Source organism: Falco biarmicus, unplaced genomic scaffold (genome assembly GCF_023638135.1).
Source record: "Falco biarmicus isolate bFalBia1 unplaced genomic scaffold, bFalBia1.pri scaffold_30, whole genome shotgun sequence".
Classification (NCBI taxonomy): Eukaryota; Metazoa; Chordata; class Aves; order Falconiformes; family Falconidae; genus Falco; species Falco biarmicus.
The window spans coordinates 150784-171879 of NW_026611861.1; the positions used below are offsets into that span (position 1 = coordinate 150784).

At 53.1% G+C, this 21096-nt stretch overlaps 2 protein-coding genes across 2 annotated transcripts; one reads left to right on the forward strand and one right to left on the reverse strand.

Moving 5' to 3' along the window:
• The first annotated feature begins 634 nt into the window (after window positions 1–634).
• Window positions 635–1699, forward strand: LOC130143449 (olfactory receptor 14C36-like). Its single transcript, XM_056326137.1, has one exon. The coding sequence runs from the start codon at window positions 689–691 to the stop codon at window positions 1697–1699; it is 1011 nt and encodes a 336-aa protein (XP_056182112.1). The 5' UTR covers window positions 635–688.
• Window positions 1700–14442: 12743 nt separating this feature from the next.
• LOC130143450 (olfactory receptor 14C36-like) lies at window positions 14443–15396 on the reverse strand. Its single transcript, XM_056326138.1, has one exon. It carries the CDS (start codon window positions 15379–15381, stop codon window positions 14443–14445), a length of 939 nt encoding a protein of 312 aa, XP_056182113.1. The 5' UTR covers window positions 15382–15396.
• Window positions 15397–21096: the final 5700 nt, after the last annotated feature.

A 21096-nucleotide genomic window follows, 5' to 3' on the forward strand; every position in this document is an offset into this window, starting at 1 on the left:
GAGTTCTGATGAAAGTCTACAACCTTTACTGGTCTGTGGTGGGTCAGTCCGTTCTCAGCAGTGCCTTGTGGTATTTCAGGGTAACATGGGAGTGTGGCCACCATTCATCTCAGGAAGGTGCAAGCCCATAGAAACTGGGAACCTGATGGACAGACCACCTCCCCTCACTGGGCACTCACCCACAGGCAATCCTCTTGCCTCACAGACCTCACTCTGTTCCACCGGAGGGCAGCAAAAATGCTCTGCTTTTCTGACATCCGAGAATACGCAACAGGAGAGATGGGGGGGAGCTGTGAAAAAAACTCAAGCTCTCTTACAATGCCTTCACCCTTCCCGTTCCTTAGCACTGGCGCTGCAGACGCTGACCAGCCCTTCTGCGTTGGCACTGGTTTCAGAGGACAAAGTTAAACACCAGGACTGGTCCCTGCCCCCACCCACTGCTGCAGAGTGGGGCTGGCTGGTCAAGAGCCCGTGGGCAGATGCCCTGCTCTTCATCACCCACACGGCCAGCACCAAGCAGGGCTGCAGCCACACAGCTGCAGGAAGGTCTCCGAGAAAAGAGAGGGATGTCTGTGTGTGACGGGGGGATGGTCTGTGGGAAATGGCTTTGATTTTGCTTGCAGAAGTCTCCCCTAAATTATCACTGTCTTTTTCTCCTGTGACAGGACCATATGCCCAGAGGCAGCACATGTCCAACAGCAGCTCCATCACCCAGTTCCTCCTCCTGGCATTGGCAGACATGCGGGAGCTGCAGCTCTTGCACTTCTGGCTCTCCCTGGGCATCTACCTGGCTGCCCTCATGGCCAACGGACTCATCATCACTGCCATAGTGTGCGACCACCACCTGCACACCCCCATGTACTTCTTCCTCCTCAACCTCTCCCTCCTCGACCTAGGCTCCATCTCCACCACTCTCCCGAAAGCCATGGCCAACTCCCTCTGGGACACCAGGGACATCTCCTACTCAGGATGTGCTGCACAGCTCTTCCTGATTGTCTTTTTCCTTTCAGCAGAGTGTTCTCTCCTCACCATCATGGCCTATGACCGCTACGTGGCCATCTGCCAGCCCCTGCACTACGGGACCCTGCTGGGCAGCAGAGCTTGTGTCCACATGGCAGCAGCTGCCTGGGCCAGTGGGTTTCTCTATGCTGTGCTGCACACGGCCAATACACTGTCACTGCCGCTCTGCCAAGGCAATGCCCTGGGACAGTTCTTCTGTGAAATCCCACAGATCCTCAAGCTCTCCTGCTCACACACCTACCTCAGGGAAGTGGGGCTTCTAGTGATTAGTTCCTGTTTAGTCTGTGGATGTTTCATTTTCATTGTGCTGTCCTATGTGCAGATCTTCAGGGCTGTGCTGAGGATCCCCTCTGAGCAGGGACGGCACAAAGCCTTTTCCACGTGCCTCCCTCACCTGGCCGTGATCTCCCTCTTTCTCAGCACTGCCATATTTGCCCACCTGAAACCCCCCTCCATCTCCTCCCCATCCCTGGACCTGGTGGTGGCAGTCCTGTACTCGGTGGTGCCTCCAGCAGTGAACCCCCTCATCTACAGCATGAGGAACCAGGAGCTGAAGGACGCACTGAAGAAGCTGATGCAGTCAGGTGTCTCTCAGAAGCAACAAATTATCCATGTCCCTTCACAAGGCATTTCCACTTCATTTCTGGAAACTCCAGTGCGTTTAGCATTCTATTTGTGACAATCCTGTTTTTCTAGAAATGTCTGAATCTGTTGCACGTGGGAACCCAGCCTGTCTGACCTGGTGTTCTTTGTACATATGCATGGGTGCACAAATAACCTTGACTCCTGGCTCACATCTCTGTAATAAAAGGAGGATTTCTCAGTTCCAATGTTTGGACTTTTGGCACTAATTCCAAAGCCAAGCTGAGGAACAAGCTGCAGGAATTGTTTCCTGAACAACGTCTCTGATCTTGGGTTCTCCATGGCTCAGGGGAGGAGGGCATGGGGCAAGGCGTTAGGGCATGGGCCTGTGTTGAGCCTTGGCGTGTGGGGGCCCAGTGCCCATGGGAATGGTGGGTGACCAAGAGGGATGTGCCTGGGACCATCTCCCTGGGCTTTCAGGCACCGCTGCCCTGCACAGCAGCACTGCCTGCTCAGGGCCATGCCTGAGACCACATCCGTGGGCAAGAGCAGGTGTCTCTGTGGATGCCCCAGCTGGGGCAGGCTGCTGTGTCCCTGGTGCAGCAGGAGGTGCCTGGGGAGCCCCCAGGCCAGCAGCCTGGTGCTGGGGACAGGGACTGGCCCTGAGGGGCTGCCAGGAGTGGGCAAGCAGGGTCCCTGTGAGAGAGGAGCAGCAGACAGAGGGAGGCAATGGCCTCTGTGTCCTCATGCCATGGCTGGTGCCAGCCCTGGGGCTGACTGGCAGGAGGAGACCCCTCTCTGCCCACCAGCATCTCCTGTGCCCTTGTGATGGTCTATGGCCATGGGGTGAGTGCCCAGAGCTCTGCAGCCCCCTTTGGGTGGGCAATTGCATGGGGCCAGCCCCGCGTGGGCTGCTGTGTCTGCCTGGGCTGGGGAGAGGGCAGGGGAGGTGGGCAGAGCTGGGGGGGGGGGGCTGGGCTGGGAAGGGCCAGGGAGAGGGAAACACCAGTGAGAGCTCAGCTGTGTGGGTGTGCAGCGTGGGGGCACACAGCAGGGTGGTCCTGGTGCAGACCCAGGGGTCATGGTGAAGCAAGCAAGGCACCAAAGGAGCGGGACTGAGGGGCCAGATCTGTGCCGTGTTCCCTGCACACCCTCAGAAAGCTGCAGAAGGGAAATTTTCCCCACAAATTCCCAAACACTGCTCATTTCCAAGCCTGGTCATATACCCCAGCCCTCATTAGGGACCACTGCTGCATGGTCACCTCTGTCCTCCTCCGTTGCCCGGTGATACCCAACTCCATCACCATTTCTAAATATAAAGGGAGCCACCTTCCTACTGACACTTGTTACACACAAGTCCCATAGCTCTTGCCACAGTTGGTCTCTCAGGGAAGGCCATTGTCAGACACCTCCAACAAGATCATGTTCTCATGGCATGGTGTTCTAACAAATATTGATTGAGATCCCACCAGCTGGCCTGGGTCCAGCGCTCCAGTCTTTCATTCAGAACAATTTCTCAAATAATACTCTTGCGCTCTCAGCCTCTCTTTGTCCATAATGTGTTCCATGTCCCAACTATCCTTCTGGCCTCTGCAGGACTTCTCTGATGTGTCAGGGTCTTTCATGTGCTGGGAGCCCCATTGTGGGCTCAGCAGTCCTGATGTGGTCCTGTGGTGGGTTAACCTTGGCCAGTGGTGAGACAAACATTCAGCTGCTCATTCGCTGCACTGACTCAACAGGACAAAGGAAAAAAATAAACCAGCAATGCTCATGGCAAAGATAAAGAGATCTCTTAATGATTCTTTTCATGTCCAGAGATGTGAGGTCTTGGCAAAGATTAATTTATTGCCAATTAAAAAAATGTTTGGTTTGTGAGATACTATGGCAGGAGAAACAATGGGTGAGATAATCTGGTTTATTCTGGGGGAATCAGTCTCCTTGGTGTTGACAGGACAGGTAAGCAAGGATGCCAAGAGTCCAGGGGCTTGTGGGCAAGTTCCTCAGACCAAACAGGTTGCCCACTCTGATGCTCGCCTGCACCTGGGTCTCCCCAAAGACAACAATCTGCTCAGGGATTTGAAGACCAGTGCCACCTTGCTTCTAGTAGTGTGCAGTTGTGGTGTCCCTGATGCCCAGGCATGTGTGGATGGAGAGCAGCAGAGCACAGCCCAGGACAGGAGGGAAGGAGAACCTGGCCTGCTGAGGGCACTGGCAGGTGGGATCCCATGGGGGCAGGGCCCTGAGAGCATCCCTAGGCCTTCCTGGCCCTGACCAGCCTCACCTGGGGCCTCCACCCAAAGCTTTGTCCATGGCTTCGGGAGGCCATTGAAGCCAGGCAGGAGATTCAGCCCCAGCACAACCTGTGCTGTAGGTGTGCGGGTCTCCAGGCACAACCACAGGAACAGCCTGGCCTGTCTATGGACCTTGTTGGTTCTGAATTTCAGGCTCACTTCCCAGCTTCATTCTGAATGGGGTGGCCAATGAAATGACTCCATGGCCCTCCAAGTCCTGGGGACATTCTGCTGCCTTCCTTCTTTCCTCTAACTCCCTCCAAATTATACACACCTTCCTTGTTGTAATGGCTTGTCTCTGGCCAAAAGCCCAGCAGCCACCCAGCCGCTCCCTCCCTCCTTCCCTCCCCAGTAAGGGCCCAAAAATGAACACAGTCATGGACAGGGGGTCTAACGAGGGATGAGCATTGGGACACAAACACTTCCCACGCTCCCTTGGCAAGGCACCTCTTCAGACGCTCCAGGGCACGGCTGGCTGCCTCTGCTACCAGGTCACGGGCTGGGATTGTGTTTTGCCTTCTGTCCCCCAGCACCACCAGGGCCTTTTCTGCACAGACACTGCCCAGCCAGGCAGGTCCCAGGCCCTGCAGCTGCAGGGTGTTAGTCCACCCGAGGGAGGTGCAGGCTCTGCCCTTGGTCCGTCCTGCATCTGTGCAGCTCCTGACAGGGCGGCCACCCCACCTGCCAGGGTTCCCCTCCATGGCATCCCTAGGGCACAGGGATGGTCCTCTCAGTTTGGTGCCACCGACAGACACTGTGAGAGTTGCCTCCACTGGATTATCTTTCCAGCTCTTAAACTGTAAGCAGGAGAGTCCCCTGTGGTGCCCACACTGCCCCAGTATGTCCCAGTGGCCTCCAGGTGGGGTGTGAGCCCTTCCCCACTGCTCTCTCAGCCTGACCATCCAGCTGGTATCTTACCCATCTCTTTCTGTTCACACCCAGAGGTTCATGGCCTCGCTTGGGCAGAACACTGAGGGAGACCATGGGAAGACATTTGTAAAGCTGAGGGAAATGACATCCACTGTGGAGCTCCTCACGCACAACTGCAGGCTGTCAGGTTGGCGAGGCAGGATTTACCCTTGGAAAATCCACCTGGATAGTTACCCGCTCAGGTGCCAGAAATGTCACCCAAGGCGACTCTAACTGATGGCACACCCCTCACCACTGGGGGTCTGTGCAGCCTGTGGTTCCCCGAGCTAAAGGCTGAAGGTGAAGAAGGAGGACAGCGCTCTTGCTTCAGTTCATTGCTTCCTGTGCTCCTGCCTTGTACCACAGTGAGTACTTGGAAACCTTGCCATAGGCAACGCAAGGCTCTTACATCCTCCCACAAAAGCCCTCCATTCTCCAGGGTGGACCAGCCCAGCTCCCTCAGCCTGATCTAACAGGGCACGTGCTCCAGCCTTGACCATCTCTGTGATTCTTTACTGAAATGGCTCCAGCGTGCCAATGTCTCTCTGCTATTGTGGAGCACCAAAGCTAGACAAGTACTCTAGATGTGGTGAAACAAGTGGGAAGCAGAGGGGGGGAATGACTTGCCGTGGCTGTGCTCCTGGTCATACAGCCCAGGAGGCTGTTGGTCACCTTTCCTGATGGCTCCTAGTTTGCCGAATGCAAACCAAGGACCCAGCCAGGCAGTCCCTGCCCTGTGTCATCGCAGGGCCTCGGTCCACTTTAGGGGCAGGACTTTGAATTTGTCCTTCTTGGGTATCACGAGATTCATGGGTGCTTCCAGTCAAGAGGAAGTTCCTCCAGTCTCTATGACCTTCCAGTGGGGATGGAGAATGGCCTCACTGGGACATCGGCCTGCTCACACAGCTCCCTGGGATGCCGCCCCTCCACCTCCCTGGAGTGGGAAGCATTGAATTTGGTCAAATGACTCCTGACATGATCCCCATCCACACTTGGCTGGTTCCCTCCAGAGTCCTGCCTTCAGGCACAAAGCTTTGGGACACGATGCTGGGGAAGACTAAGGCAAAGAGGACCTGGAGGATGTTCAGTTTTATCTAGACCTGCTCTTACTAAGCTCAGCAGTGGCCACACAGGGGCTTCGTTTATTTCTTAAACTGTTCTGCAAGTAGTGACAGATCCTCTTGATGCCCTTGAACATCTTGCAAGACCCCATACTAAGCAGGCTTTGGCTTCCCTGAAGACATCCCTATTTCTAAATGCCTCTTTGAGCCCTTGCATCCACCTCCAGGATGCTTCCTTTTCTCTCTGGAGATTCTTGAGGAATTCCTTCTTTAGCCAAGGATCTCTCTAGGCATGTCTGCTTGATTTCCTGCTCCTCGGTATGGACAGTTCCGCTTGGAAAATGCTTTCCTGAATGACCAGCCGTACACAGCTCTGCTGTCCTTGAGTGCTGCTGCCCATGGGACTACCACTACAAGTCCCCTGAAGAGGCTAAAGTCTTCTCCCCCTATTTCATGAGCACTACAGCCGGGGCTGACACTGGTTTTCACATCCCTCAGCAGCAGTGCCTGTTTGGCAAGGACCAGATTCAGGTGAGCGTCACCTTTGTTGGCCTGACACCTGTGCAAAGAATTTGTCTCAAGAGACCCCTGACACCAGCTGGACAGGGTGTATCCTGCTGTGCTCCCCTTCCAGAAGGCGTCAGGGTCATGAAGTCCCCAATAAGAGCTGGGATCATGGACCTGCAGACTTCCTTGGCTTGCTTAGATAAGCCTTTCTCCACTGCCGTACCCTGAGTGCGGGTGCTGTGTCTCCCACCAGGATGGCACACTAACCGGCCTCTCGCTGACACTCTCCTGCAAGGGCTCACCCAACCTGCTGCACACCCCGGAGAGGAGATCCGCACGTGCAACAAGTGCCTGCACACGGAGGGCATCCCCTCCTCAGCTTCCTGGCCTGTCCCTCGTGAAAAGCCCACACCTTTCCCTGCCGCACCACTGTGACCCGTCCCACCACCCGTCATGATTTATTTCATCAATATCATGATTTACTCCATCAATATCCAGCACGATGACAGCATGTGGAAGTCCAGCTCCTCCTGCCTGAGCCCCAGTCCCAAGCCATCGGTGCGCTTCTGGGCTGCAGCACCTCAGCCGTAGCGCTGGGGCCAAGCTCAGGCTTCTCTCGGGCAAAGCTGGTACCAAGCGCCCCCGAGCCAGCGTGTGCCCGTGCTGTGCTGGAGACCAGAGACCCGCTGGAGTGGGTGGCGGTGGCAATCTAAGTGCACCAGCAGAGGAAGCCCTGCCCTCTGCAAGGCCAGAAAAGCAGTGCTGGGCTCTGCAGCCCTGGCAGAAGAAGGCTTGGCTAGCTGCAGTGCTGCTGAGGCCCCTGAAGGCCTGTGGGGGAGGGGAGGCTGACCTCCAGGAGGACATGGTGCTGCTGAAAATGTGCTTCAGTTTGCATATGCTGTGATCCAGGAACACTGTGAGAACCATGCACTGGTTCTTTGATGGTATCTTCACGGGGCTGAGCAAAGGATTGTTGGAATAAGTACCAGTGGAGTGTGGGAGTAGCCAGGTGATTGGAACCCCCACTGTGATGGGCTTCCTGTTCATGGACCAGCTGGATGAACTTGGGTCAGACCGTGACGCACTGCAGGGCTGGCATTCAGTTGCTGGTTGACAGAAACCAAATCTACCTGAGGTGCCACCTGGGCTTCCTCAAAGGAACCATATTCCTGACAATAAAGATTTGGATGCCCACGTTTTTATGTTGCAGAAGGAAGCCGAGCTACAGCAGATACCAGAAGCAGGTACAAATGCTGCAATACCTCTTGTATGGGCTTCAGGAACACCAGGGCAACCCCAAGCAGGGGAACCAGTAATCATCCAGTGGAAGCCAAATGGCAGACCAGCAAGTCAAAAGCTGTACCCAGTTAAACTACAAGTCAGGAAAGGGTTGCAGTCCTTAATTGAACAAATCACAGATTTGGGGTTACTAAGAGAATGCCAATCAGAACATAACACTCCAGTATTACCTGCCAGGAAGCCAAATTCAGAAGAATACAAACTGGTGCAAGATTCAAGAGCTATAAATCCAACTGTGCAAGATGTCCATGAGGCAGTAGCGCACCTGTATGCCCTCCTGACCACCCTGAAGGAGAATGAGGAATGGTTTACTGTATGAGATGGAAGATGCGTTCTTCTGCCTTGTGCTGGCTGCTGCCAGTCACCAGTCGGTTGGTTTCAAATGGGAAAGCCCTGAAACTGGTCGAGAAACCCAGCTGTGCAGGGCTGTATGACTGCAAGGAGTTAAAAATAGTCCTACAGTCTTTGGAAATCAATTAGCCAGTGAGTTGGAAAGCTGGCAAAAGAGGTAGGAAAATGTCGCCTTGCTGCAATAGGTAGGTGACATACTGCTAGCAACCAGTAGTAAAGAAGATTCTATAACAAGGACCTCCTAAACTTTGGGGGCTAGCAGGGTACAAAGTACCCTGGGAAAAGGCAGAGACCACCCCAGAAGAAGCAACCAATTGGGGATTTACAATTTGCCTGGGCCAGCAGAGTCTTGGAGCTGGAGGAAAAGGGCCATTTGTCAAATCCCAGAAGCCAAATGAAAACAAGAGCTCAGAGCATCCCTGGGAATGGCCGGGTGGTGTCACTTATGGATAACGAATTTGGGACTCATTGCCAAGCTTTTATATGAAGGTGTCGGAGGAAAGGGAAACCTCCTTGTCTGGACTCAGGAGTGCAGAGATGCCTTTACGGAATGGAAAGGGACTGGAATGAGTGCTCCAGCTCTAGGCCTCCCAAATCTAGAAAACCCATTGGAACTCTTTGTGCATGAAAGGTGACACGTTGCCTTAGGAGTGTTGGCCCAGAGCCTGGAACCATGGAGCAGAGCCGTGGGGAGCTTTTCCAAACAGCTGGACAGTGTCAGTAAAGGACGGCCAACCTGTCCGCGCACGGTGGCAGCTACAGTATTACCGATGCAAGAGGCCCAGGAACTGACACCTGGGCAAAAATGACATGATCTCAGTGGAAAAGAAGAACCAACTCATGATTGTTTAAAGACAATGGCAGAGGTATATTCTAGCCGAGTGGAATTAAAAGGCACGCCAACAGAAAATGGAGACTGGGACTTATTTGTAGGTGGTAGTACTTTTGTGCGAAATGGGACCCAAAGAGCAGGATATGTGGTGGTAACTATCAGAGAGAGAAGAGAAGCCAAAGCCCTCTCATCTGACACGTGGGCCTAAGAGGCAGAACTCACAGCCTTACTAAGGGCACTGGGATTATTATGAACAGACAAGGCTTTTTTAATGCATGGACATATTTGAAATTTGCCTTTGGAAACGACCATGCCGATGGGGCTGTTGGAAAGAAAGAAAGAAAGAGGACTCTGAACCTCTCAAGGATCCCCTGTCAAATTATGAGGCAAAGACCCAACCATCATTTCAGGTGACCAGTTGACCCAGGGTGCTGGCAATTATGCATTGTAAAGTGCAGCACCTTGGAGATAGCTCGGTGCATATAGGACAGCAAGTGGCAGATCAAGCAAGGAAAGAAGCAGCTGAAAGTCAAATATTGCTAGTCCTGCCAGAGAAACGGCAGAAAGTAGGGCCTAAGAGCCCACAGGATCCACCAGAAAACAATCAGTTGGCTAATATACTGAAGGCAACCCAAATCACGGATGATGGGTGACTCCTTGGCATCAACTAACATTTACAGAGGAAATTATGTGTGAATTGGTTAAAAGGAAGCACCACGAAACTCTCTGGGGAATTGAGAGTTTGGTAGAAGCCTTGAAAGGGCAAGTTCTAAATGTACCATGACTGGGAAAACAAAAAGCAGAGAGAAGAAGCCTGAGTTGTACCTGAAGAATAACCCTCACCTACCCCAATGATCTTTCCCAGGGCTGACAAAGCCCAGGGGATTACTGGCAATTAGACTTTTTCCAAGTTACTGCAGCAAAATGGGTATCCGTACCTTTTAGTAATGGCAGATGCTTTTTCAGGCTGGCTGGAAGCTTTCCCTTGTCGCACCAATAAGAAATATCGTAAGTTCAGAGATTATGCTGAGATTGGGGTACCCATAGGACTTTCTTTGGGTAGGGTTCGACACTTGGTAGTAGAAGCCCTTCACCTTTTAGCTAAACTAGGAGGGGTAAAATGGGATCTCCACACTCCATGGAGACCTCAATCAAGCGGGAAAGTAGAAAGAATGAAGCAAAGCCTGAAAAGACAGATGAGTAAAATCTGACAAGAACCTCAGAGAGAGCAGTCAGATGCTTTTCCCTCAGCATTGCTACAGATACAGGATCCAGCGTAAACGGAAGGAGAGACTTAGTCCTTTGGAAAGGATACATGGTAAACCTTGCCAGGTGACAGAAAGGGGAGTGAATCCCAAAATAATAGAAGGGAAACATGGCTTAAAAGAGTATGTTCAGTCTTTATGAAAGGTCCTGTCCTCTCTCCAGAGGTACGTCACTGTGAGCGCAGATCTGTCCCTGGACGTGCCTGTACATCACTACTGACCCGGAGATTGTGTGTATCTTAGAACGTGGTTGGATGAACCATTGAAGAGAAGTGAAAGGACCTTTCCAGATTTTGCTCAGCACCTACGCTGCTGTCAAGCCTGAAGGAGTCACTCCATGGACGTGCCATAGCAGGGTTTAAGCAGCCACATCACCAGAATGGACTGTCAAGCAAGAAAAACCTTTATGCTTGAAACTACCTCCAGAATCATGAAGTTCTAGGTTCGGTATCTTGCATTATTGCCAGACAGCATATAAGTGAATGACTGAAATGCGACCCCAGATAAGATTGGGCTGTCTACAGGGAAGCTGGAGCCTGCTACTTGTCTCTCCTTTGTAGATATATGTTGAAACATGTTTTACAGATGTATAGAATTTGGCCTGTGATGTGGTATGCTAAATCCTCAGCTTGGGTGGGATCAGGAGGAGTCATGGACATGGAATACTCATTTGAAATTTGTTGAAGAATCGATAAATGCTGTTAGGAGGAGTGATTGTTGGGTAGGTACCCATTTCCCTGAATGTCCTCATGCAGGAATGCCTGTAGCTGGTATCCCCATCCCATTGGGGACTTGTGGGAGTAACTGTGGCTAAGACCAAAATACACTCATTGGAACGAGACTGACCTCCAGACCTGGACAACACTGAATCCACACTCAGTGTGAAGTGTGTTACTAAAATGAAGCCGAGACACACCAAAATGGAACTCTGGTCTTTGTGGGGCCCTACCCACATTGTGATTGCTCAATGCATTTCATGAAGCTGTCAGAACTAACTAGCAGTAGGTACTGGAACGTTCCACTGGGCACTGGGTGGTGCTGGATATGTGCCCTGTAGCACAAAAAGCATTACCACCAAGGTGGTCGGGTAGATGTACACGGGGAGGGATTTTTCCTGATATGACTGACTGAGACACTGGAGAACAGTCGGTGGGGAACAACTTACCTGCGGAGATACAGGCAGAATCAACCACCCCTTACAGAGAGACCCACTGGGTTTCACTCTTCTGCTGGGTGGTTTATTCCTTGGCGAGGGGCTGCTGAACTGGAGAAGGCAGTGACAAAGAGATCCACAGGAAAGGAAGAGATGGCCAAGGACACTGCAGGTGCCATAAACTGCACTCTGTACGGCACAGGCAATGGCCGTACGCAAGGGGACAACCCTTGGGTTCTCTTGGTGACTTCCAGCCTTGCCCGTGCCCTTTGCCTTCCGTCTCACGTTGTCCTACGCTGTCCCACGGCTGCTGCTTTTCCCCGGCAGGCCGCAGGCACCCATCTGGCTTCCCCACCTTGCTCTCACCCTGCCCTTGCCGCACATGCACTCACGTCTGCCCACCCTCACACGCTGTGCCTGCAAACACAGACATGGACTGAACTCATATTCCTTCTGGACGACGTCTCCCCCCACAGCACAAGCCCCTGAGTGACATTTCCTCCTCCTGACCTCCAGTCTCCACTTTCCCAGCTGCACTGGGTGGCAGTGCTTCTCCCTCCTGCTCTTCCCTACCTCCAAGGAAAGCTCCACCACCTGGGAAACCACCCTTCAGGCGGGCATCCCGACCCGTCCCCCTCCTTGTGGCCTTTCCCCTGACCATGCCACGGCCTCATCACGCTCTTCCAAGGCTGCGAGCCTTTCAGCTTCTCGCATAGACACGAGCAAGCGGTGTGCCTGCTGCGGTGCTGCCATGTCCTCAGGCAGCAGCGACGTGACAAGCAAGAAAGAAGCCCCTTGGTTCTGCTGGCCTGCCCGAGACACGGGCAGATGGAGCTTAACAGCACGTGTCCCAGCCATGAGTCAGGGGCTGCCCTACGCGCTGTGTCAGGCAGAGGTGACCTCACCGCCCCTTTCCCAGGCACATTGCTGCTGGTGGCCTGTCCCCTCCGCAGGCAGAACTGGCCTCACTGCCCCCGTCACAGCCATTGGCTTCCTGCTGGAATGTGAGTCCCTGAGACACAACTCACCACGAGATACCGTCCTCAGCCGTCACCCTCCCCGTGGCCCAGCACCCAGCAGATGAAGGGAAGCTTCTGTCAGCCAATTTATCTCATGGATTTCCTACCTACCATCTGGCTGAGAGAACATTCCCCAGAGGAACTGCTTTGTTTCTACTGGACCATGTTTTGTCTCTGCTTCTGCGCCTCTGTTTTCCCTTCTTCCCCCTGCTATCCCATCCCAACTGAGCTCTCCAGGGAAGTGAGTCAATGAGTCCTAGAATATCTCAGGTTGGGAGAGGCCCCTGTAAATGCCCTTGTCCAGCTGTCCTGCTCAAGGCAGGGTGAACTGGATGGCATCGCTCAAGGGCTCTGCCCACTTTGGCATCATCCACAGGAGGGTCTGAAAAGCCACTTTGTCAACTTGTACTGGGAGACAATAAAGACATTCAACACAGTTGGCCCAACTGCTTGCACTGGAAGATGCCACTAGTCAGTGGCCACCAGGAGGACTTGACCACTGGTGACATTTGGTCTTGAGCCCCTGTGGCGTATGATGCACCGACTCTGGGAGAGGATCGAAGGCCAAAGACACTTGAAGACACCTCGAAGACACTTTATTAATCAATAATCAAGCAAGCCTTTTATACCTTTGCAGGGGGCTGACGTGTCAGCCTGTAATTGTGCTCAGCAATTTTCCACTCTGGGCTCTTTTTTTATTACAGACACAGCAGCTCAGCAGCTCCCTTTATCTACAAGGCCACAAGCTCTGCAGACCACTCTCTATCTTCAAGTTTCTCCTCTTGCTCCCATGGCTTCCTTCCAACAAGCATAACTGTGTCTCTCTCCCAAGGTCGGGTTTCGCTCCCTGACGCTGTTGAGCTAGCTCGAGACATAGCCACAAGCCCCCAGCCAACTTCCACCCACAGTATCCTCCATTTCTTCACTCCCGAAGTCACCCATCTGCCTATACAGAAAGTGCAGGAGAAAAAGTCAAAACCCTTGCAAAGGTCCAGGTACAAACCATCCCCTTCTTGCCTCAATACGTATGGGTGCAGCAAGCCCTTTGATGTCCCACAATTACCTGGAAATGGCTGCAGGAGTATTTCCACCATCATTTCCCCAGACACTAAGGTGAGGATGACCAGCCTGTATTTCTCCCAATTGTCCTTCTTGCTTTTCCTGAACAAAGGCTGGATGTCTGCCTTTTGCCAGGACCCCAGAACCTCCCTGATTGCTCGGACACATTTGAGGGCACCATCCAGAAAGGGTGCCGTGATCAGACCGAGGCACTTGCAATGAGCCTGCCCAAGGCGGGTGAGATGAACCTCCCTGGGACAGTGGCCTTTGTTCCTGCAGTCACACACAGGAACGGCCAGGCTCTAGGAGGTGTCCCCACCTCAGCTGGCCTCATGCACTGCTGGCGTGGTTGTACCCCAGCCTCACGCGCACAGGGGTGCTCAGAGGCACGAGCCCGTCCCTGGCACGTGCGGAGGCAGAGCACTGCAGCAGGCACAGTGACTGCCTGGCCTCCTGCTGCCCCTGCCAGAGGCTGGCAGCACCTCAGCCCGGGGGTGTCGCGCCCTGCTCGGCACCTCACGGAGATGGCCCTCGTCATGAGCAACGGGCACGGGGACCTCGGTTCAAGGAAGCACGTTGCAGTGCTGCATTCAGGTGGTCTCCACAAATCCATAGCATTTTATGGAGGCCAGCACCGTCACAGAGTGCCCGTTGCCTGCCCCTGCCTGCGCTCACAGGACTGCCACGCAGCACGGCGGTGACCAAGCTGCCAGAGCCCTCAGGCCTTACACCAAGGCATGGGGTCAGAAGGAGAGTGTGGAAGTGGAAGAAGGACAGCACTTGAGAGCCAAGGGCTGGTGTTCCCTGGTACTGCTGCCATGCCAGGAACCTTTTCCCCTCCGTCTGTGGACAGAGAACTGTCCCTGCAGCTCCAGAAAGGCCTTGGAATGAAGAATCCCAGACAAAATAAAGTTGCCTAATGGCCCTTTGGCTTTGTTAGATGAGGAGAGAGCAGGGCACCTTCAGAAAAGAAAATCACAGAAGGAATTAGAATGGGGATGACAACTTTATCAGAACTGAAATACCACAAGTAACTACAAAAAATTCAGAAGAGAGTCAGGGTCTGTGATGAACTACATTATAAATGCTATTCATCATTTTAATGCTTTAGAAGAACATCCAGCTATCAGTTTGCACATTGCACCCTTCAGCTCCTGGTTCCTCATGCTGTAGATGAGGGGGTTCACTGCTGGAGGCACCACCGAGTACAGAACTGCCACCACCAGGTCCAGGGATGGGGAGGAGATGGAGGGGGGTTTCAGGTAGGCAAACGTGGCAGTGCTGACAAAGAGGGAGACCATGGCCAGGTGAGGAAGGCACGTGGAAAAGGCTTTGTGCCGTCCCTGCTCAGAGGGGATCCTCAGCACAGCCCTGAAGATCTGCACATAGGACAGAAGAATGAAAACAAAACAGCCAAATAATAAAGAAGCACCAGCCACAATTAGCCCCACTTCCCTGAGGTAGGTGTGTGAGCAGGAGAGCTTGAGGATCTGTGGGATTTCACAGAAGACCTGTCCCAGGGCATTGCCTTGGCAGAGCGGCAGTGACAGTGTATTGGCCGTGTGCAGCGCAGCATTGAGAAACCCACTGGCCCAGGCAGCTGCTGCCATGTGGACACAAGCTCTGCTGCCCAGCAGGGTCCCGTAGTGCAGGGGCTGGCAGATGGCCACGTAGCGGTCATAGGCCATGATGGTGAGGAGAGAACACTCTGCTGAAAGGAAAAAGACAATCAGGAAGAGCTGTGCAGCACATCCTGAGTAGGAGATGTCCCTGGTGTCCCAGAGGGAGTTGGCCATGGCTTTGGGGAGAGTGGTGGAGATGGAGCCCAGGTCGATGAGAGAGAGGTTGAGGAGGACGAAGTACATGGGGGTGTGCAGGTGGTGGTCGCAGACTATGGTGGTGATGATGAGTCCGTTGGCCATGAGGGCAGCCAGGTAGATGCCCAGGGAGAGCCAGAAGTGCAAGAGCTGCAGCTCCCGCGTGTCTGCCAATGCCAGGAGGAGGAACTGGGTGATGGAGCTGCTGTTGGACATGTGCTGCCTCTGGGCATATGGTCCTGTCACAGGAGAAAAAGACAGTGATAATTTAGGGGAGACTTCTGCAAGCAAAATCAAAGCCATTTCCCACAGACCATCCCCCCGTCACACACAGACATCCCTCTCTTTTCTCGGAGACCTTCCTGCAGCTGTGTGGCTGCAGCCCTGCTTGGTGCTGGCCGTGTGGGTGATGAAGAGCAGGGCATCTGCCCACGGGCTCTTGACCAGCCAGCCCCACTCTGCAGCAGTGGGTGGGGGCAGGGACCAGCCCTGGTGTTTAACTTTGTCCTCTGAAACCAGTGCCAACGCAGAAGGGCTGGTCAGCGTCTGCAGCGCCAGTGCTAAGGAACGGGAAGGGTGAAGGCATTGTAAGAGAGCTTGAGTTTTTTTCACAGCTCCCCCCCATCTCTCCTGTTGAGTATTTTCAGATGTCAGAAAAGCAGAGCATTTTTGCTGCCCTCCGGGGGAACAGAGTGACGTCTGTGAGGCAAGAGGATTGCCTGTGGGTGAGTGCCCAGTGAGGGGAGGTGGTCTGTCCATCAGGTTCCCAGTTTCTATGGGCTTGCACCTTCCTGAGATGAATGGTGGCCACACTCCCATGTTACCCTGAAATACCACAAGGCACTGCTGAGAACGGACTGACCCACCACAGACCAGTAAAGGTTGTAGACTTTCATCAGAACTCAGCATCCCACCCACAGCAAAGGATACACAGCTCATTTCACCCACCCCAACAGTGTTTTCTCCATCACAGAAACTCTACGCTTCTATGTGGGGCTTTCAGATCACTAATGGGTGCGAGGGGACAGGTTTCCACTCTGGAGGGCAACTCGCTGCTTGGAAGGGAACTTCAAGGAGGTAGCCAAGTGCCCTAACAAGAGCATCAGGTTCAGGGAGAACCAGCCCATTGCCCAGCCCCACATAGGGCATTGCCCACAGCCCCACAGCTGAGAGGAAAGCTGGGACACTTGTTCCCATGGACACACCTGCAGGAGAGGACCCACAAGGTCAGAGTGTGACTCTGCAGCTGAAACACCCATCCCCAGAGAGCCTGACAGCAAGAGCTAGAGAATAAAACTAACCCAAAACGGCAGAGAAAGAAGTAAAATTGCACTGATGGTCGAGGTAAGAGTGTCCAGGGCGAGCGAGCCAGGCACTGAGGGCAGCGTTGCCCTTGCCCAGCTCTGCTCGCCACCTCCCACACACCAACATTGCCGGGCAGCTGCTCTCAGCCCCTGTGCTCTGCAGAGGGACCGGGGCACGTGGCTGCAGAGCTGCACCGCGGCTCTGCTGGAGCTCTGGCTGCAGAGGGGGTGGCTCACGCCTCGGGACCCCCAGCCCTGAGGGCAGAGGCTTTGCTGGGGGGAGAGCAGGCCAGGGGGATGCCTCAGAGAAAGGGGTCTGCACTGCACATGGTCAGAGAGAGAGCTTTCTGATTCTCCCTTCAACAACAATTCTGTCTGAAGTTTCCTATCAGTCCTTGCAATATCCTGGATGTCAGGAGACTTTCCTTGTGGGACATATCTCCCTGTGCCAGGTCTTTCCCTGTCAGTGCTCACAGACCACATCTCTGCCTCTGTGCACTGGCCCCGCACAAACGTGCCTCTCTGAAGGGCACTGGCTGGGCACAGGGTCCTGTCCGCAGGGGGAAAAGGGCAGCTCAGAACGACCCTGATGGCTCCGGCAAAGGTGCTGCTGCTGCTGTTCATAGGCGGAGGAGTGGCTGAGGGCACTTCAGGAGGCTCCTGGCAGACCTCCTCATCACTCAGAGTTACAGCTGGCAGTCTCAGGGACATCTTCAAACTCGAGATCTCCATTAACATTTCTGCCTCCCCTCTCCTGCCCCCAACAACAGAAAACTGAAAACACAGATTGAGGAGAGCCCTGGATTTATCATAGCAATCCCTGCGCTGACCTTCGATATGAAAAGTCTCCAAAGAGAGACGAGACCCTTGTGTCTGACCAAGCTGCCCACGACCTGTGCTTTGGCAGCCCACTGTATCCGAGGGTGACTCTACCAACCTATCCAGGAGCCCCGCTGACAGCATCATTGAGTCAGAGCCCTTAAAACACCTACTCACATCTCCAGAGACTTATAGGAAATGAGCTTCAGCTGAAGATTTTTATTATGCAAGTTTGTGACAGAGTAAGGTTCAAAGAATGCCAGTAATGGTAGGCTGACTGCAAAACACGCTTGAAGCAACACACTGAGCAACAGCTACCGTGAGTTAGTGCTAGCATAAAGTTCTTACCCTATAGGCGTCCCTAGGGGGAACGACAGGTTCAGCCCATCCACTGATCCCAGAAGTTCCCATGGAGTCTCCACTCACTTATCCCCTCATTGTCCACTTTGACACTTCATAGCACGTTGCTTATTCATTTACCTACATGGGATAGGTTACAAGTTTCTCACTCGTGAGGTACGTTAGTGCTCACCCTCAGGCAGCACCACGGAAGGCTTTCACTGACTGCACATGCTCCCCAAGCGGGGTTTTGCCCGCGTTTGAGGGCTGTTTGACATGGAGGTTGCAATCTGTCACTACCACAGTTACCTTTGTCTTACTATTGGCTGGGGGTTTTTTGGTTTGTGTTTTTAGGTTTTTTGGGTTTTGTTTTTTTTTTTTTTTTATATGTATGAGGGTTGAAAGACCTTACCAGCTTGTCTTCGGCTGTGGCCAGAACTTCCTTGCTTGAATGCTCCTTCCTTTGGCAATGGTGTTCTTTCCACCCCTTGTTCTATGTCACTCATCCTTCCCAAGGTGACTCCCTTGGTCAAGAAGTCCCTTCATTCACAGAGAGTGGGTCCTCACTTGACCTCACTTTGTTCACAGAGGTGTTTATCAGATAGTGAACCACTGAATCACTGTGGTAATTGAGGAGTTTAGAACACCCGCCACCTCCGGACTTATTTCAGTCCTGGCCTAGTTCATTGTATTGACATTTTGGTGGAGCTTGAGTGACTCCAGTCATTCATATTGTTGTTACTGTTTGGTATCCTGTGCCCAGGGAGGTGTAGTAGGACCTTGGAGGTGGGTAACTTTGGCATGGAGGTGTGCATTGGTATTACAGGGAGATTATTTCATCTGAGGAAAGTCCTATCGCCTCAATGGTTGGCTCAGCAGTGGACAGCCTCTCGTAGCTTCTTATGTGACATCAGCTGTGTGGTACCATCAAGTTTCCCTTCCTGCAGGGAGCACAGCAGAGCTTGGCTGTGGGGTCTCCACTTGCTCCACCCTCCATTACTCCCATCAGCAGGTGCTGAGATGGCAGGGTGTGTTGCTTAGGGAGCTGTGGTAGAGTAGATTCCGTCCATGCCAACCATCCTAAAAGCGATGCAGTTATTTTAGCCTAGAAATCTTTCTATACTGCTAGGCTTCTGTTGGGTCCCAGTTTTCCCTAATTCCAAAGTAATGAGTAATTTTCCCAGAGGCAATTGAAACAGTAGACACAGAAAAAAGTCCCCTCAACCCCACTCTGTAGTGGGGTGAACTGGGAGTGACAATGCTGGAAAGCCCTTTGATGCCATGAGAACGTTTAATCTTTGATCACCCCAAGTTCCTCTTTCCCCCTTGCCATAAGGCAGGACAGACACCTGCAGAGCCCACAGCATAGTCCCTTGCTCCTTGGAACACCCTCAGCCAGACCAACCACAGCTCATGAGAGGGACGTCCAAAGGTCTTCCAAAAATCAGAAAGGCCTTTTCAGTGTGGTTTTGATGAGGAAAGCTTGAGGGTTTGTTCAGAGAAATCTCCCCTAACTTGTCACAGTCTTTTCCCTATTGGATAGGTCCCCATTCCCAGAGGCAGCAAATGCCCAGTGGCACCTTCATCGCCCAGTTCCTCCTCCTGGCATATGGAGACCCATGGGAGCTGCAGCTCTTGCACTTCTGGCTCTTCCTGAGCACCTGTCCTGGTTTCAACTGGGATAGAGTTAATTTTCTTCTTCAGTATATGATCTGTTTGGGCTATGATGTGAGAACAATGCTGAGAGCACACTCATGTTTTTAGTTGTTGCTGGGCGATGTTTATACTAAGTCAAGGACTTTTTGGTTCCTTGGGCACTGCCAGCGAGAGGGCTGGAGGGGCACGGGATATTGGGAGGGGACACAGCCAGGACAGGTGACCCAGGGTAGCCAAAGAGGTATTCCATACCATATGACGTCATGCTGAGTATATAAACTGGGGGAAGAGAAGGAAGTTGGGAACATCTGGCATTATGGCGTTTGTCTTCCCGAGTAACCATGGCACGTGATGGAGCCCTGCTGCCCTGGGGATGGCCGAACACCTGCCTGCCCATGGGAAGTGGGGAATGAATTCCTTGCTTTGTTTGCTTGTGCCCGCGGCTTTTTGCTTTGCCTATTAAGTTGTTCTTATCTCAATCCTTGCGTTTTACATTCCTTCCCGATTTTCATCCCGATCCCTCTGGGTGAGGGAGGGGTGAGCAAGTGACTGCGTGGTGCTTGGTTGCCGGCAAGGGTTAAACCACGACACCACCGACCTGGCTGCCCTCATAACCAACGGCCTCGTCATCACTGCCGTCATCACCTCAACACCCGCATGTATTTCTTCCTCCTCAACCTCTCCCTCCTCGACCCGTGTTCCATCTCCACCACTCTCCCCAAAGCCCCAGAGGACCTTTGGTGCAGCTGAACCTCATGTCCAGGAAGGACAAAGTGCTTTGGAATGTGTCCTTGGCAATGGTACCTGTGATCCAGGAACACTGTGGAAATCATTGGTCTGTTCCTCAACTGCCTCAGCACAGGGATGATAATCAACGGTGCTGGCTAACTGGGGAGGCCCCAGAAGACTGGGGGTTAGTCAAAGTGGTGCCCACCTGCAAGATGGGCAGGAAGGAGGATCTGGAGAACTACAAGCCTGTAAACCCAATCCTTGTGTCAGAGAAGGTCATGGACGACAACTAGGTTGCTCAGGCAATTGTTGCCCTTGTTGAAGCCATGCTGGCTGTGCTGAATTACCTCCCTGTTCACCGTTGGCCTTAGCACAGCTTCTAGGAGGATCTTTTCCATGATCTTCCCAGGCATGGAGCTGATGCTGACAGGTGGCCAGTTCCCAGGGTTCCTCTTTCTACCCTTTTGAAGGATGCGTGCAATGTCTCTCTTTTTCCAGTCACCAAGAACTTCACCTGAGTGACTTGACATTTCCAATAGCATGGAGGGTGGCTTGGCGACTCCATCAGCCAGCTCCCTCAGGACTCAGGCATTCATCTAGTCAGGTCCCACAGACTTACTCATGTTCAGGTTCCCCATGTCTGTTGTTACTGGTTTGCCAGTTGTGTTTGTTGGGGGTGCACATTTAATTTGTCCTTCATTCTCTAAGTGACATGCCTAGACCAGTCCTTCTTCTCCTTCTTCTTTGAGTCCTGTGCCATGTTCAGATCCAGCCACACTTTGTCCCTCCTGACACATCCCTACGTAACTGGGCAGCATCCCTATACCCTTTGCAGGATCCATGGCCCTCCTTCCACATCCTCTGCAATTCCTGGATGGACCTCTTCAATCGGGTACATCTGACAGTTGACGGGATGTGTCAGGAAGACTCTCAGAGTTTCTGTAATGCAGAGGAGAAGGAGATGCTCCAGAGGAGGGCTTCCTTGCCACACCATCAGGGGAGAAGGCATGGCGGCTCTCTGCTCCCAGGCACAGCTGCAGGGGTGTGAAGTTGCTGTGTGTGGAACAAGGGGTGCCCAAGGCCG

Bases quoted from the DNA above. Each gene is read 5' to 3' on its own strand.
- LOC130143449 (XM_056326137.1), top strand. From the start codon at position 689: ATGTCCAACAGCAGCTCCATCACCCAGTTCCTCCTCCTGGCATTGGCA.
- LOC130143450 (XM_056326138.1), bottom strand. From the start codon at position 15,381: ATGTCCAACAGCAGCTCCATCACCCAGTTCCTCCTCCTGGCATTGGCA.